General features: G+C 49.6%; 1 protein-coding gene across 1 annotated transcript in view; it reads right to left on the bottom strand.

Annotated features, from left to right (window-relative positions):
* Positions 1-18,883, bottom strand: part of lrp5 (low density lipoprotein receptor-related protein 5) — a 68,842-nt gene that overhangs the window by 37,777 nt on the left and 12,182 nt on the right. The window contains exons 3-6 of the mRNA XM_061221933.1: positions 17,574-17,793; positions 11,180-11,377; positions 9,571-9,767; positions 4,795-4,926 (exon numbers count right to left, since the gene is read on the bottom strand). Coding sequence (XP_061077917.1) covers positions 4,795-4,926; positions 9,571-9,767; positions 11,180-11,377; positions 17,574-17,793 — 747 coding nt within the window. The remainder of the gene's footprint in view (positions 1-4,794; positions 4,927-9,570; positions 9,768-11,179; positions 11,378-17,573; positions 17,794-18,883) is intronic.

Genomic DNA, 18,883 nt, shown 5'->3' with positions numbered 1-18,883 from the left:
GACATGGGGCACCAGTGCTTAAGAGCACAGTCCACCCGCTCGCTCCTCAAATGATGGCGGAGGTCGTGGCAGAGCGCGCTGATAAAAACACTACCAGGCATTCAAAATTAGGACGGAGAAGGGTGACAAAAAACCCCACAAAAAACTGTGAACACAGCATCAGGTATATGCATATTAACAAAAATGTATTTGTGCTGATCTGTGCGGAGAGCTTCAACCGGTGGCTCGGAGCGTAGGCAGACATAAAAACATGTGCGAGTAATTCACGGCGAAGTCATGTTAAACATGCATGGAAACACGCTTAAACATGTTCCCACTTCCACCCCCATTGTTGACGATCGGAGCGCGCTTTTGCGGAGGTGGGAACAGGCGCCGCTCGGTGAAAAGCTTGCCGGTTTGAGGACAAAGCCAAAGACAATACCCAGACCTGTCAGGCCACATTCCTGCCTTCCTCACCCCTCCTCTCCTCCTCTCCTCCCCTCTCCTCTCCTCTCCTCCGCAGGTTTATCAGCCCAGCGCTGGAGCCTTGGAGAGGGCTGTTCCCAGCCCCACTCGCACCAGACCTCCCCGCTTAAATGGGAGCAGACAGTCAAATATTTTAACGTTCTGCAATTTTTCACTGGAGTCACGTTCTGTCGAAGCAATTAGGCCGGATTTTTATCCCTCTCTTTCGCTCCTGTTTATCCTGACTCCCTGCGTTAGCGATTCACGCTCCATTGCTGAAAAGACCAGCTGCCCAAATCCACAGCCAATCAGAAGTGACAGGGGGGGGGGGGGGGGGGGGCGGCTTCTTTTGTTTTTAATATGTCCCCTGGCCCACTTTACATCTGACAAGTGACAAGATGTCTGGGAAAAGGAGAGAGCGAGAACACAAACGAACGTCTTTAATTTACCCACCCAAGCTAAACAAATGAAGGGTGGACGGACAGGGAACCGCTGGCCTGTTTTTAATCCCGACCCAAACCCCCCACCGCATCAGGGCTCTAATCAGAGAGCGATACAATGGGGCATTGTTTTAGGTGGGGTTTAGCTGTCCACGCTGTGGGAAGCCAGCGTAATCCCCCGGGGTCGCTCTGAATGTATCCGTTCAGGATCAGGGCCCGGCCCGGGTCCTCCCAGCCCGCCGCCCCGCTCGCCCGTACCCACGCCCGGTCTCCTCAACGAGCCGCCATTCCACACAGCCAGCGGCCTGGAGAATGCGCGCCATTGTGCCCCGGACCCTGGGAAAAGGGTGCCTCTAGACTCTTAAGAGGGGCGAGTTCTGCCACCTTGGGAGAGGACAGTCCAACACGCCCTCTTCCCCCCCCCCGAAAAAAGAATGCGTGCTCTTTAACTGGGATTGGGGGGAGGGGGGGTGGGGGTGTGCAGACAATGGGTGGGGGAAGCAGGAGGGCTGGGAAAAGAAGGAAAGCCCCCACCACAGAAAAAGAAAAACTAAATCTCAAGAGTAACCTCAATTTTAAATGGGGGAGTTCTGGCAGTGTGGGGCGGGGGGGGGGCACTTAATGTTTAACCCATTGTTTACTCAGCCAGGGACGATCCACACGGAAAATAATGGGCACTTAATAAACACACATTCAGTTCGGGGGGAGGGGTGTTTACACAATCAACAAAAGACACCATTCACAAATCCCAAAGGGGCAGGTCAGGTTTGGATTTTCTTTTTCTGGTCCAAATAAATTTCATTACTACCTTTATAAACAAATCAGGACTGAGACGCACTGACCCCATAAATCCTGTGGCAGTCATCAATTCTGCGGGAGAAAAGAGTCCCTAAGGACTGGAGTCTGGAAGGGGGGAGGGATGGGATGTAAACAGCCTCAGCGCAAGTCAAACAAGCAGGTTTCAGCTGTGAGGACAAACGGATCGGCCCCGTCTCTGGACAGGAGAACGGAGCAGTGCTGATTAGGCCGGGTTTCCTGGGTAATTGGTCTGTCCCCCAGTGGGATTCTGGGATTGGGTGGGGTCATGGTGAAGGGGCCCTGAACTTAACCCTGAAAAACAAACATCCCAAAGCAAGGAGGATGAGAGGAAGACCGAGGAGAGGGGGAGAGGAGGAGAAACGGGAAGAGGAGAGAAGAGCGGGGGAAAACAGAGGAAGAGAGGGGAGAGGGGGAGAGGAGAGAGAAAGAAACAGGAAGAGAAAGAAAAAAGAGAAAGAAAGGGGAGAGGAGAGGGAGAAAAGAACAGAGGAAGAGGAGAGGGAGGAATGGTAGAGGGGGAGAGGGGGATACAGAGGAGGAGAGGAGAAGAAAGGCACAGAATCCATTGTTTTCACAAGTGGTTTTTTGGAGCACTCCTGGGAAGGTGGAAGAGTGCACACATGGTCGCCCGGGGCAACAGAGCGGAGAGAAGTGCTCCATTGCCACAACCGGGTGAGGGGTTTTACCTGCCGAAAACCACCAAGGTCTGCCAAGCTCCGGGGGTCTGAGTGTCTCATACACCAAAACGAAAACCTGGGGCCCGGGTCCCGTTATTACAACCAGACGTGTGCTCAAGATGGCAACCGTTAACTAAAGTTCCCGAACGTATTCAGGCTTTTTTCTGTTCGCCATGAACGCTCGCTAACAAAATGGCTGCTGATGGGAAGAATGGCGAAACAACAAAAGTTTAAATTATATAATATATAATGCACTTTAATCAATGTAATATTTGTTCTTCCCTTTAAAAATGAATCACAGGTAAGCAATAAATCAGCTACTTAGCATTGTTTGACCTACACCGCATGCATTGGTATTAAAAAAGCATTAGGGGAGAACTAGATGGAATGTTCATTTAAAATCGTTCAGTAGTACCCGTTCACAGGCCGGTGTGACTCATGAGCCGGCATACAAAAGGGCGATTGTGCCCCACGCCGGACAGCCCCAAAACCGGGGTTACAACACGCAGGGGCGGGCTTCAGAACTCTGCCGCAGCGCGAAACACGATCACCTCCGGGTGTGAACAGGGAGCGGAAAATAACACGCAACGCAGTCTGTCCTGGCACGGACACGGGGTGCGAACTCACCCAAAAACAACCCCCCACTGCCCCGGTCCTGCACGGAAAAAAAGGTTCAAGGGGAGCCAGAATTTTGTCTGAAACTAAAGATCTGCAGAAAAATGAGACGGGGGGGGTATGAGGGGGATATTCTCTCCAGCGTCCGGGGGGGGGGGGGGGGGGGGGCAGCGAGTGGCAGAGCGGTCAGAGAGCGGGTGATAGAGCGACCATCCTCAGGAGAATACATTACAGCACAGGCACTTAGCTGACGCTTTCATCCACAGTGACTTACAGTTGATTGAAATAAGCGGGGGCCAATCCGCGCTGGAGCAACGTGGGGTTAAGGGCCTTGCTCAAGGGCCCAACAGCGGCGCTAATCGTACTGTGGCTACAACGGGGCATGAAGCACCAACCCTCCGCGTCCCAGTCACGTCCCAGTCACGTCCCAGTCACGTACATTAGCCACAGAGCGTCCTGTTCGTGACAGAGCATGCTGGGAGTTCTCTGGGAGAGAGCGATGACAGCGTTACTCTCCCCACAAACATCTCAATTGAAGCGCTGCCGGGGAGGGGGGCCAGGACGGGACCGGGGGGGGGGGGGGGGGGGGGGGAGAAAATCCAATTATACGCCTCATTAAGGCGGACGTCACAACGCAGTGAGTGTACGAGACAACAAGACTCCACCTCCACCCTCAACCCCACCTCCTCACTAAGCTATTTTAAGGATTCAGGGCCACTATGTAAAAGTTTTTTTTTGAGAAATATAGTTAGAGTAGTTGTCTGTTTTTAATGACTGCTGCATGCTAACCCACAAACCGCCATCTAAATGACAGCTTAATTCCTTGTGGGCTGCAAACAGAAAGGGAATCCAGGGAATTCCTGAGATTTCCACAGATTAAGTCATCGACCAGGGAATACGTGCAGGGAGTCCACTCAGGAATACGCGCAGAGTCCAACTCAGGAATACGCGCAGAGAGTCCAACTCAGGACTACGCGCAGAGAGTCCAACTCAGGACTACGCGCAGAGAGTCCAACTCAGGAATACGCGCAGAGAGTCCAACTCAGGACTACGCGCAGAGAGTCCAACTCAGGACTACGCGCAGAGAGTCCAACTCAGGACTACGCGCAGAGAGTCCAACTCAGGACTACGCGCAGAGAGTCCAACTCAGGACTACGCGCAGAGAGTCCAACTCAGGACTACGCGCAGAGAGTCCAACTCAGGACTACGCGCAGAGAGTCCAACTCAGGACTACGCGCAGAGAGTCCAACTCAGGACTACGCGCAGAGAGTCCAACTCAGGACTACGCGCAGAGAGTCCAACTCAGGACTACGCGCAGAGAGTCCAACTCAGGACTACGCGCAGAGAGCCCAACTCAGGACTACGCGCAGAGAGTCCAACTCAGGACTACGCGCAGAGAGTCCAACTCAGGACTACGCGCAGAGAGTCCAACTCAGGACTACGCGCAGAGTCCAACTCAGGAATAGCACCTGGAGCAGTTTTTGGTTGTGGTTCCGGACCATACTATTCTGGGTTCTAGTTCCTGATGGTACTGTATGCTTTGTGTTCTGGTTTCTGACCATACTGCAGGTATTGGGTTGTGGCTCCTGACCATACTGTACTGGTTTTTGGGTTGTGGTTCCTGACCATACTGTACTGGTTTTTGGGTTGTGGTTCCTGACCATACTGTACTGGTTTTCGGGTTGTGGTTCCTGACCATACTGTACTGGTTTTCGGGTTGTGGTTCCTGACCCTACTGTAGGGTTTCTGGGTTGTGGTTCCTGACCATACTGTACTGGTTTTTGGGTTGCAGTTCTTACCGGGCCGGCAGTTCTTGCCGTCCTCCTGCAGTCGGACTCCGGTGGGACAGGCGCAGGTGTGGAAGGGCTCCACAGGAGAGAGGAGACAGAGGTGGGAGCAGCCCCCGTTGCCCTCACTGCAAGGGGTCCGGACTGGGGAGAGAAACACACACACACACCCTTAATTATTCATTCAGGTCCACATTCATAAAATACATTACAAGAGCCCATTTCAGCCGCTGTCTAATGTCTTTCACTTGAGTAGCAGAAGGTGTACCAGTAGCAATAAACAAAATGCAAAATAAACATTTGCATCTCGATTGCACCAGCAGGAAACATTATGTGTACAACAAACATCATCTTCCCCACATACAGCGACTGCCTATAATGGTGGAGACTGAGTTATATTTTGCTAGACGCTTTGCTCTACATTTGGCCAGCCAGTATAATCTTAGACCTCTGACCACTAGCCTGTGGACATGGCCTAAACTTCGAAATATAATAACTAGGAGCCTACACTTATACCCTAGTTCTGTTATAGCACGCACACGCACACGCACACAGTTATTCCTCTAAACCCATCATTACACACACCCACACATTGAAAAACAAACACTACACACTTTAATGCACTTCCTTAGGCTCACATTAGCAGCGGGGAGGGTGTTATATGTGGAAATAATGGTTTGGGAATAGAACTGAAGTTTCTGAGGTTTATTAATATTTTAACGCTCTTCAGATAGAATATCGCCTTAACAAGAGAGCTATGGCCAAGACAGCAGCAATAATAAGTAAACATTAAAGTGAATAAAACATGGATTATAAACAAAACCATAACATTAAGGCATAAATACAATCATAAAACAGGAACGTCCCACGGGGACAGGCAGGATCTAAGCCCAGGTAGGCCTCCGCAGTTACACAAGAACTACTCCAGGAACACATGGAGATGTAAACACGGACTTCTTGTAAAAGATGGAAACTGTGTTTGGGTGGGTAAAAAGGGTCTGCTTACATGCCCAACCATAACTACTGCACACCCTTTGCGTACACTCTGCTGATACTTACTGCTGCCTACAGCAGCTAGATCACACAACAAAATTACCATGAACTCATTTCAGAGCTACGAAGCAGTAAGCAGAGTGCGGTCTGCCAGGAACAGCTCCTGTACAGATGATAACTACTAATGCGCAAACTCAGTGACAGGGAAAAACCTTTAACCTACGAAATATGGAAACTTCACCACAAATATCTGGAGGTGGGTGACCATGCTGAGGATTATGGGAAAAGTTAAATGTGGTCTATTTTACGCCAAATAAAAAAAAAACACAAAGCGGAGGGGAGACTATCAGACCACTCTGATTCCTGACCTTGTTTGGAGTTTTAAAAACAGGGCTTGAAACAGCCACAGGTGTTTCACAGCTCAAACCCAAGCGTTCCCGGAAAAGGAGAAACACAGGAGGAGGTCTGAAACGCGCCGCCCAGTCGGGCGATTTACTGCGAGCCGCACGTTAAATCGGCTGCGTTTTCGTTTTTTCCCAGAGATTCCAGAGTCATGTTTGTTTTTCCACCTTGGGCAGTGACAGATTTAAGATGGGTGGAGGGAATGGGGGCTGGGGGGGGTGGGTTTGTTATAGAACAGAAGCCCCCCCCCCCGCCCCCCATCGCATGTAGAAGGCAGGCACAGGAAATGCCAGCAGGTGATGTCATTTCCTGATACGGCACATTTTTCACTTATGCCGACCACTCCCTCCGCCAATCAAAGCTGGGAGCTCCGCCTCCTAACTATAGCCTGTTGCCACGACGTCCCTGTACCCAGTTCCTCCAACATCAACAATGTCTCCAACAGAACTGCAGCCTTTTTAGGGTGCACCACGTTCCCCTGCTCCAGAATGGGCCATGGGCCATGACACACACTGACACACACACACACTCATGTAATTGGAAGAGTTGGGGGGAGGCGGTTATAAATATAATTTAAAATAATTGAATTATCTTGCAGATTCTTTTTCATGCGGGACCACTGGCACCCTATCGGGTGGAAAAACAACATGGCCGCCAGCCGCTGAAGGCTTCTGCCCCGTTAATCATCCACAGCTGCTATAATCCCCAACGCAATAAGGGCTGACAGTCCAATGTGCTGTCTGCTCAAAGGGCCCGAAGGATACTCCATCTCCAACACCAAAACACACACACTCACACTCACACTCACACTCACACTCACACTCACACTCACACTCACACTCACACTCACACTCACACTCACACTCACACACCACAACCCCAAAACACACACACACATACCACAGCCCCAAAACACACACACACACACACACACACACACACACACACACACACACACTACAGTCCCAAGCCACGCATAACACACACACACACACACACCACAGCCCCAAAACACACACACACAAACACACACCACAGCCCCAAAACACACACACACACACACCACAGCCCCAAGCCACGCATAACACACACACACACACACACACACACACACACCACAGCCCCAAAACACACACACACACACACACACACACACCCAAAACACACATATACACACACACACACACACACACACCACAGCCCCAAAACACACACACACCCAAAACACAGCCCAAAACCCACTGTAGAGATATCCCACTTTCCTAAAAGGTTTAGCCCACGTCACACAATCCGCACAATCTGTTCCACACCTGTGAACGCCGTTTAGAAAAACAACTCTACGGAAGAGGAGAGAGCTCCCCCCAACGCTCTGTTCTCTGTGCATTTTGTACATTGAAGACCTTCAGCAGATGCTCTTACACAGCTCACATACTTCTACACGCAGTCCATTTATACAGCTGTAAATCTCTGCCGCAGACATTCAGGTTCAGCAGCTCAGGGGCACAGCAGCGCTGCCACACCTAGGAGTCAAACCCACAAGGCCAGAACAGAAACCCAGCTCCCCAACCACTGCGCTACGCTGCCGCCATTTTGTGGAAAGCTGTGGAGTGGGGCCTGGACTGATATCCCACTCCCCCCAGAAAAAACACCCTGAACCCCTATTGTGACACACAGCACCGTGGTCCATCCCTGCCCTGCCTCACTTCAGATTAGACATTCAGTGTTCAGTGTTAATTCAACTCTTACAGAGTACAGGCAGGTCCAATTGTGACAACATATAGTCCATGAATGCCATTTTATAGCGACAGAGCATCAGCGTGACCAACGACATTTGGTTTATACCCAGGGTGACGAGAGCGCATTTGTACTTTTTTTGCTAAAGACAACCACCATAGTCTGTGGGGTGAAAAAAAGAATGTTCATGAATGTTCTGCGATTTCTCAGAACGATTTACTCTGCCACTGGACTGGCCTTATGCGTTGAGTTAACACTGAACATTTAACTGCGTATGTGTTTATTGGTCTGGGGGGGTGGGGCAGATGGGGCGGGGGGGGGGGGGTTCAGCAGAAACAGAGGAGCACAGGCAGCAGGACAGCCACATTCCTCTGGGTCCTGCGGCCTAAAGCGGCACACTGTTCTTCAGCCGGGAGGGGGGGGGCGAGGAGGGGGGGGGGCACAGCCGTGAGAAAAGGGACGGAGGGTCCAGTTTATAAAGAGGCATCTTTGTGCTGCTGACGGGGGGACAATTTTAGCCCTGAATTAGGGAGGGTGAGGTAAGAGTGCCGGGGAGAGGTGCGAGGCGGCCGGCCAATCGCGGACCTCGCCGTCCGGTCACACCTTATCTGGAATTCCGGAGATAATTCCGACTAATTCGTCTCTGCAGATGACTGCGGAGCGGAGCGAATTCCAGAGCCGGCCGCTCCTATCGGAGCGCGATCACGGAATCTCGGAATCGCTCCGCTCCCCGGGAGAAGGCCAGAGGACACGGCCGCGTTGGAGAACTTATTAAGAGCTCGTTTGGCAGATCAGCTCCCTGTAATCGCACCCCACCATGGGGGCTTCGAGAAATCCGTCCAAAAAAAACAGAAAGAGGACAAAAGAAAGGAGGAAGAAAGGATCCCCGCATAAGCCGACACACACATCAGTATCAGAGTGAGGGAGAGAGAGAGAAACACTTCCTTCTATGCCCACAAACAAACTGCCCCACCCTCACTGAAAGACCCCCAGATTGATGCTGCTGGTCCAAAGGAGGGGGGGATAAATGGAAAAGAAAACAGAAAAAGAAGAAACGCTAATGGAGCCCTGGAGAGAGGAGAGGAACCACGACGGGCCTGGTAAAGCGCTCAGAAAAACTGCCACAACTCAAGAAACAACAAAAAACACAAAGATCCAATCAACTGCTAAACTCTAAAACTAACTCAGCAAACAACTGCAAAAAACACTCCAAAGAGCTGCACAAAGATCCAATCAACTGCTAAACTCTACAACTAACTCAACAAACAACTGCAAAAAACACTCCAAAGAGCTGCACAAAGATCCAATCAACTGCTAAACTCTACAACTAACTCAACAAACAACTGCAAAAAACACTCCAAAGAGCTGCACAAAGATCCAATCAACTGCTAAACTCTACACGATAACTGCAACAACTAACTCTATGAGCAACTGCGACAAGATCCAAAGTGCTATACTCTAGGCAAAAACTACTAAAACAACCACTATGAACAACTGCAAAAAGATTCAAACTGCTATACTCTGCACAAAAGTGCAAAAAGCTCCGAACAGCAGCTAAAGGGATGAGCACGGGTCGAAACGCTGAGCTGGAGGGGCGTGCGGGAGCACCTGGTGGATGAATGTAGTGTGATGTGGAAGGACGCGGGGTGGGGAGCTCACTGATTGGCTGTCTCTCGGGGCCCAGCACTTGGATGTCCATGGGGGAGTAGATGCCGTTGAGGATCTCGCGCCTCTTGTCACCCGTCTGCTTGTTGCAGGCGTGGATGGAGCGCGTCTGCCAGTCCGTCCAGTACAGTGTCTCCCCCGACAGCGTGAGCGCAAACGGGTGTGTGAGAGTGCCCTCCACCACCGTCTCCCTGCGAACACACGCACACAGACACAGACACACAGACACACACACACAGACACACACGTACACACACAAAAAGAAACATATTCTTAAGCCTCTTCCAACATTACAACCACTCCACCCCCCCCCCCCCCCCATTCACAAACTTTCACAAACACTTTAAGCCAATGCTCCGAAAAAAAGCTTCTACACATTTCCATGATTTCAAAACACAAAATGGAGGACAGAAACTAAAAAGTATTATGTTAGTTAACTTCCTTAGAAGGCTTCTGCTAAGTTGTAAAAATGGACCGGTCCATATGAGGGGTTCAGGATGCCTATGTCCTGTTGTGAGACTGCTAATTCACACCAAGCGCGCTGAAACGATTTGTGATAATGTGGGAGCTACACACAGCAGCCCACGCCGAAGCCTTGAGCCTGGTTTAGATCATTACAGCCGACCATAGCGTGCACAAAAAATAAATAAATAAAACTTTTTTTTTAAAATCAACCCCTTGTTCACAAACTTTTCCAACTTCTTTCCAGGGGGAGATTCAACAAATCGGCCTGTCATCAACCTCTCAGCCAGCATCTGTTTCGGTCGTTAGTGGGGAGCTTGTTTTACCTTTGGGGGGGTGACTTACGATGCAGGAGATTACCGAAACCCTCTCCAGCCCCTGACCCCAGCTCCAGCCCCCCAGCTCCCCCCCTCCTCTGCCGGTAAAGATGAAAGGAGGCACGCGGCACACATGTTGTGCAAACCAGCGGTTCTACAGAGGAGCGGACTCCATCAATCACTGCCGCTCTAACGGACACGGGCTACTGCAGGAGACGGGCTACAGTACCATATGAGAGAGGGGAGAGGGAGAGGGAGAGGGAGAGAGAGTGAGGGACGGAGAGGGGGTGAGAGCATGAGAGCGAGTGAGAGAGAGAGAGAGAAGGCACAAGCTGCTGGTCTAAAGGACACAAGCTACTGCAAGAGACGGGTAACCGTACCATATGGGGGTGGGGGGTGGGGAGAGGGAGCGAGAGAGGGAGAGGGGGTGAGAGAGTGAGAACCAGGGAGAGGGGGTGAGAGAGAGAGAGAGAGAGAGAGAGAGGTGGGGGGGTGGGGGTTGGGGGGTGAGGGCGTGAATATCCTGGTAGCCATATGGGGATGGGGATGCAGTCTACTCCCCCCCCTGGCCCATTTGGTCTCCCAAAAAAACAACCCCAAATCCAGGGGTAGTTAAAATCGCAGTTGGGCAGGTTACAGAAAAAGAAAAAAATCCTTCTCAGACAATAACAAAAACTGTGATGCATATTTTATTTGTTTACATTTCTAAATGTGGGTTGAGAAGAGAGGAACCAGAGGAAAAGAGAAAGGGACAGAAAAGGACAGAGAAGGAATGAGAAACAGTGATAGAGAAGGAAAGGGTGGGAGAGAGGGGAGAGACTGACCGCGAGGACCCGTCCAGGTTGGCTCGGTGTATGAAGCTGAGCTTGGCGTCGGCCCAGTACAGCTTCTGCTGGTCCAGGTCGATGGTGAGTCCGTTGGGCCAGTAGATGTCCGTCTCCACGATGATCTTCCTGTGACTGCCATCCATGCCCGCCCGCTCAATCCGGGGCTCCTCCCCCCAGTCCGTCCAGTACATGTAGCTGTGGAAGGGGATAGGACACAACACGTGTCAATCACCCTGTCATAGGTCTCATCATGATGTCATTCATAAAACGGCTCAAGTTTTATCACTCAGACTGGTCAGAAATCCGAAATCATCAGACCATTGTGAAGAAGTGCTGGAGGAACAGAACACAGGCAGTGGTGTGCCCAAGAGCCGCAGGTATGACATGGAAATTAGTTATCATCATTTCTAATGCCATTATGCTCATATTTTCCTTCTGAAAATGTTTATGTAAAACATGCTAGTCGGTTCTCATGCCACTACACACCACAGAGCAGACACACGTATAAGGGCGCACACGCGCGCACACACACACACACACGTGGCTACAAGCACACACACGCGCACACACACACGTGGCTACAAGCACACGCACACACACACACACACACACACACACACACACACACACACACACACGCTTGTGCGTGCACAGTATGCATGCAATCCACAGCGTGGAACCCACCAGGCCTCCTTCCCTGACCCTCTTTCCCGTCCGTGACAAAGCCAGGGAGGACTACAGTCAGGAGCAGGAGCGCGGAGGGGCCAGACTCAACACAGGCTGACAGAGCTCAGTTTCAAACACAGCCGCTTCTGAAAACAAGCCTTATCAGGCAGTGTGTTTGTGAGGGCCCGTCTCCCTCCAAACACACATCTCCACTTCATATTCATTTCCTTCCCACAGGAGATAAATAACAGGCCATAGAGAGCGATAGAGATCTGCTGCCCCTGGAACCCCTCCAACACTGCGCCTCTGTTATAGCAGAGACACCAGCAGTGTGTGTGTGTGTGTGTGTGTGTGTGTGTGTGTGTGTGTGTGTGTGTGTGTGTGTGTGTGCATGTGTGTATGCACTGGCATGTGTGTGTGTGCATGTGTGTGTATATGTGTGTGTGCTGGCGCGTGTGTGTGCGTGTGCCTGTATGTGTGTATGTGCTTGTGCGCGCGCGCGCACACACACACACACACACACACACACAATAATAAGTAGAAACCAGCACACAGACTGGGAAGGGTTGCTACCTCATTAGAATGCACTAAGGTACACCAACTGACACATTTCCAGCCTTCAAACGGCTTGCATTCCTTTGTCCAGCCAGGCAGAGAAATCAATTAAACCAAGGGGGGGGGTGCAGGCTTCTGGGGACGAGCTTGATGTCTCAGGGGAGGGGCCTAACAAGACGAACATGCAAGCGTGTCGCCAACAGAAACGCTTATCAACCAGCACCGCTACCAAAGAGACCGAACACCTCACCCCCCCCCACCCCCTCCCGTTAAGCTCCATTAGCCAGCCTGCTGCTCATTCATCTCCATTACCCCAGTCTCTCCGAGCCGCGCGTTAATTTCCCCCAGCCTGAGCGCAGGCACCCGAGTGTGGCTGAGGTGAGGAGCGCTCAGCCTTGGACTGTTCCTTGTTTCACAGCGAAACAAGGGCAGGAGAAAACCACAGAGCCACGCCAAGGGAAAAGACAATTAACGCAAGCACTGAGGTGCCAAGCCTCATCTCTGAGCAGTCCTGTAAACTCATTAATAAAAAAAACAAAAAGCAATCCTTTTCTTTCCCCTGGACTGCTGGTTTTATCCACTGCTGCTATAACCGTGACAACAGTGGTGTTTGAGCAACCCGCTCGGTAAAGAAAGGGAAGTCATCCAGTGGAGGACCGGCATCGAGGCTGCTCCATCCCAGAATTCCAGGCAGGGGAGCATTTCAAAGAAATGACCCCCGATTAATTTAAAGACGATCGTGTATACGTCATATCGCGGAAACTAGTGCTGCTCTAACTTCCCATTCAGCTTGTCTTTAAGAAGCATCCGCGAATTTGCAAGACGACATAAAACCTTCTTACAACGTTGCTGCAATGCAGTGCCAGTGTTATGACATTGACAAAACATTCCAGTAACTTTGGGAGAACATTCTGTGTGAGCTGCGTCCACATCCCCTCGGCTGTTTGCGGCACGGTGAATTTTCTTGAATGTTACGATTTCACGCAAGGTCTTTTACAGTTTTACAGTTTGTGGGTGCATGTTTTTGTTTTAACCCAGCACTACGACACCCCCCCCCTGTTCAACAGTCTTCGATGAAGAACGTGGTAACTAGAATCAGGTGTCTTAGTGCTGGCCTGTTTTTGGATAATATTGGACAGAGGGATAAATCAGATCTGACACTTTCCCAGCGATACTGCGATCAGGGGCAGATTTTCACACTGGCGCCACTTCAGTCTGATCCCCAGGCCTGGATACCGAACTCACAGAACTCAGAACCAATCACAAGCCCTCCAATCACCCGTAACTACGCACCGTGTGGAGACGGAAAACAGGCTCATCGGGAGGAGACGTAATAAGACCAAATACAGCATATACGCTGCAAAAAAAGATTCTCTTCTCTTCATAAATACGAGTCTGGGGAGCCCCGGATCTGTGCTGTGACTGGACATAAAAGGCAGGCTGGCTTATGCGCAGGGTGCAGACACACCAGGTATGTCGTTGGAAAATATCTCCCTACACTCCTCCATCAGAAATCTGGCTGCCCAGTCTCCTCTGTCTGGCATCCGAAACCCTTGGAACCTGAAGAAAGGCTTTCTCTCCCCCCCCCCTCTGTTTAATTCAAAAAAGGCCAGTCCATTTCATCTTTTTTATCTCCATCTTATTTCTCTTCAACGTGATCATAAATCACGTTAATTTCTCTTTTCAGCAGCTGGAAAGAATGTAAGAGAAAGAAAAAGAAAACAATGACTATTCTCCAATGCAGACAATACTGAGGCTACCTCACTGGAATAAAGCCTTCAGATACCAGCCCAACCTAGAGTAGTGTGTACTGGGGGCAATGAAATAATGAAGCCCCCTGTTTCTGTTCCCAACAAGGCCGGGCTTCAGCCAAGGCACAAATCAACAACTAACTACCATTTCACCTTCATCAAACAATAACAAAAATGCAAGCACCTCTAGTTCTCTTTGGATCATTTTTTCTGTGAGGTCTCAGTTCCTAAAACATCACCTGCTTCACAGGCCCAATAAGAGCTTTTAAATAGAAATACACGGAGGAAAAGGAAACAACATCACCATACCAGCAATGCAACATTTAGAAAAGAGCAGAATATGCAGAACCACCATTTTATATCTCCACTCTTTGAAAAAAAGAAAAAAAAAGAAGAAAATCTATCTTCCATCTGCCTGTATGTTAATTCACTTCCGTACAGTGTTTGGGGGAGGACAAGCACATTTTTAAAAGGGGGCAGGATAGACACTGGTGTGATTTAGCGGTTAAGAGATTAGCCGATCCGCCGAGACCCCAGGGGAGCCCAGCTGCTGTTCTGGCCTGAAGCAGAACAACGAAGCTGAAATGCTTCAGCTCTTAAGCAGCTGAGTAAACAGGTAAACATCCCTTACCCAGGTCAGCCAGGAAAAGGACTCACGCTGAGCAAATAACATGGACATCGACAACACATCAAACAAGTGCGCTGTGCCACAGTTCATAACATGGGGAACACTGACATTGACAACACATCAAGCGTCAAACAACTGGGCTTATAAAGAGAGCTGTCAGTTCGCTATTTCATAATGGGGAACACTGTCATTGACAACACGTCAAGCGTCAAACAACTGGGCTTATAAAGAGAGCTGTCAGTTAGCTATTTCATAATGGGGAACACTGACATTGACAACACGTCAAGCGTCAAACAACTGGGCTTATAAAGAGAGCTGTCAGTTAGCTATTTCATAATGGGGAACACTGACATTGACAACACGTCAAACAACTGCTCTTTTTAAAGAGAGCTGTGCTACAGTAAGCCATTTCATAACACAGAGAACACTGACATTGACAGAACGTCAAGCGTCAAAGAGAGCTGTGCTTCAGTTCTGTGATGCCTTTTTGACCAAAGGGATACGTGCAGTTTATTTAGAGGCATGAAATACCTTCTGAAAGAAAAACGTACTGGCAGGGGAGCCGATATTAACGTATTTATACACAAAATTCAAGACGTGCCCTGTGACCCATCCCACATTGTAACTCAATCTTCTGCTGGGAGCAAGAGGAGAGGAAAGAACTAAACTCCAACTCCACCCAACCAAACCAGAGACTGACACTCTCTCTCTCTCTCTCTCTCTCTCTCTCTCCCTCTCTCTCTCTCTCTCTCTCAAAAGGGGAAACTCCAGAGTTTCAAGGGAACAGAAAGAAACTACAGTTAACCTTTCTTTGTAGATTTTCACATGGAGTAGCTACCGAAAAAACTGCATTGCAACCATGTCTGGCAAACGACAGAGAACTGAGTTCCCTCCAAATGCAGAAACGGTTTATTACAGCTCTGTTGACTGTCCTCGTTATCTTTGAAACTTTGAAACATTAAAAACATTCAAGCTTGACCTCACCCTTTGTCCGTTTATGCAAGAATAAACACAGCTACCTTAGACCAGATTTGAGTATGGTGCTGGAAACAAACACACAGTGAAGATAGCTTAGTCAAACAGGCTTAAACCTGGCCTGTACCACTAATATTTCTGCACAATATTAAATAAAAAATAAATACAAAATAATCTAACATTTGACAATAATGTTACATGAATTGGCATTGACTAATAGGTGGTAACACACTGAGAAGTCTGAACAGCTTTGCTTATGTATTTGTACACCATGAGTTCATGTTAACAACAACAATAGTGAATGCCAATTCATACAACAGTATTATAAAATATGACCAAAACAATTTCCACCAATACTCAGGACAAAATCTCCTATGGAACAGCATTCATTGAGAGATTCACAAGGGTCTTTCAGGAGTGTTTTCCACTTTTACTGGAATCCCCTTTTCCCGTCATCGCTCCGATCCGGAATGTTCGATCACGCACCCGCTGGAATGCTGCTCACAGCCTGCATTGTCATGTTCTCTGCTGAAACATGCAACGTCAACTGCTCACATGCACACACGCATACACGCATACACGCACACAGCCCTGGAATGGCCCAGGTTTGAAACCATCCATGCAATGGAACAGAGCCTTAACAGATAGCAAACCATAGAGCTCATCCAAGCACTAGAACAGTCCCTAGAACAGTCCCTTAATAGATAGCAAACCATAGAGCTCATCCATGCACTAGAATAATGCCGTAACAAATACCAGACCATAGAGCTCATCCACGCACTAGAACAGTGATTTACAGATACCAGACCATAGAGCTCATCCACGCACTAGAACACTGCCTGAACAGATACCAGACCATAGAGCCATTTTTTACAGTGGCGCAAACTATTGTGATTCCCAGTAAAATCCACAGGAAATACTGCCAACAAGAATACACAGCAGCAGCAGAGTTTAAACGAGGGCTGGGATTGGCTGAGCCACCTGTTGTTTGCGAGGTGTCGGATCGCACGCGGGCGAACACATCAAACAGGAGTTTAGACCACACAGCGCAAGCCGGCTTTAAACAGCCCTCTAGGATTAGCACCAAAGCAAGACGCTTTTTTTTTTTCTTTAAAAGGCCAGCCAGGTGGGTTTTGGGCTACAAGTGCCCCCCTAAACTGTGGCCAATTGTGAAAACCCCCCCTCACTAAACTGCAGCAAAGGGCCCTTCTGTAGTGATGGAAAAGCTAGACGTAAGGTGGTTTCTCCTGCAGGGTGAAAGGGCTTCAGGAGGTGGTTTCTCCCGCAGGGTGAAAGGGCTTCAGGAGGTGGTTTCTCCCGCAGGGTGAAAGGGTTTTAAGAGGTGGTTTCTCCCGCAGGGTGAAAGGGTTTTATGAGGTGGTTTCTCCTGCAAGGTGAAAGGGTTTTAGGAGGTGGTTTCTCCTGCAGTGTCTTTGGCTCACTGGATTGAGGCCCTGCTGGATGTTCCTCATATGTGGCTGAACAATGAGAACAGATTCTAGCCCCCCTCCCCCCTGCCCCACTGAAAGGGGGAAACATCAGGCCCTCGGAGGAAGACTGCAGGAGGGGGAGGGGGGAAGGAGGGGGTCAAGAGGAGGCTGACCCAGCGCTACAAGGACAGGAAACAGACGCGGCTGAATGCCACGCACATCGTCGTGGGTTGCGGCTCCAGACCGGGCGGGGTCGGGGGTCACCGCCTATAAATACGGCCCGAGGACAGATCCAGGCTGGCGGTCGCCAAGCGACAGGGTGTGCGGCGTGACCCCCGGACGACCCAGGAAGGGAAAACACCGGTGGGGGGCGGGCCAGAACTCACCGTTGCGCGGGGTTGAGGGCGATGGCACGCGGCTGGTCCAGGTCCTGCCAGAACAGGACCTTCCGGAAGGTTCCGTCCAGCTCCGCCACCTCGATGCGGTTGGTCTCCGAGTCGGTCCAGTAGAGCTTGCGGGCCAGCCAATCACACGCCAGCCCGTCGGGGGAGTCCAGTCCCGACACCACCACCGTCTGCCCGTTACCCAGGATGCCTTCCTTCACAGCTACAGACACAAACACATTCAGCGCTGTTAATTTTTTTGGAAAAAAATCCTGTTTTTTTTTTGTATAGCACTTTACAGCAGACTGTTACAATGATGCTTCACACAGTAACAGTCACACCAGAAATGAGTAAAAGACGGCAGATGTACGCAGTGAACCGTGTTCTATCGTGTTCCCCAAAACATCCTAAACCAGATCACAATCCATAACGAGCGAAAGGACTAACCTGCCCCGAGATCTGTCCACTGGATCATCACCTCAACTGTAACCTGCAGATCCCATATTACTCATATGTTACACCCATTCTACTAGGTTACACAAGGCTGGCTGGCGAAGGATGGGGGTCCCCCCCCCATAGTAGTGGTTCCTCCCGAGATTTTTCTCGTCACCATTTGAGGGTTTTCTCCCCAATGTGGAGCCATTTTACCTCAGGTGCTCGCAATCTGGAGGTCTAGGCCTGGTTTTGCCTTTTACTGCTACTTGGTAAAGCACCTTTTTGAGTTTTCAGTGTAAAGCACGATACACATAGAATTTATTTCATTTGTATTGATAAAGCACTCCATGTAGGAGTGCTGATGTAGGATCAGATCCTCTGCTCAATCACCACCTTTGCCGATCATGTACCAAAACACACAACTCATCTCAGATCAGCTCTCAGACAACTTTTCAGCAAAGTAATACAGCACTAAAAGCACATTGGAACACCTCCATAGGGCTCAAACAGTGCACATGGATGTAAAAGGGGATTTGGCGTTATCACAATAAAACACGGCTCAGCTTAAAGTGTCAGTGCAATCACATTTTTCCGCACATTTAGTGTTCACTAAGCTTTAAATGTACGGAAAAAGATACAGATAAAGACGTACGCAGTACATTTTTTCAGATTTATGTTTATTTTATATATTTTTTAAGGTTTTTATTTTTGATTTAAGGTTTGGTGAATGACAAGGCGGATAGGCACAGTGTGGTCCGTTCACTTCTGATGTTAGAACCACAGAAGAAAGCACTAAAATGTGAATGACCATGTTCTTAATGTAAGGAACACGGTCTCCAAAAGATCAATACAAAATTCACTCATAATGGGCACTACAC

This window comes from Conger conger, chromosome 15 (assembly GCF_963514075.1).
Source record: "Conger conger chromosome 15, fConCon1.1, whole genome shotgun sequence".
Classification (NCBI taxonomy): Eukaryota; Metazoa; Chordata; class Actinopteri; order Anguilliformes; family Congridae; genus Conger; species Conger conger.
Note: the sequence above shows the minus strand (reverse complement) of the source record. Positions and strands in the feature narration are given on the sequence as shown.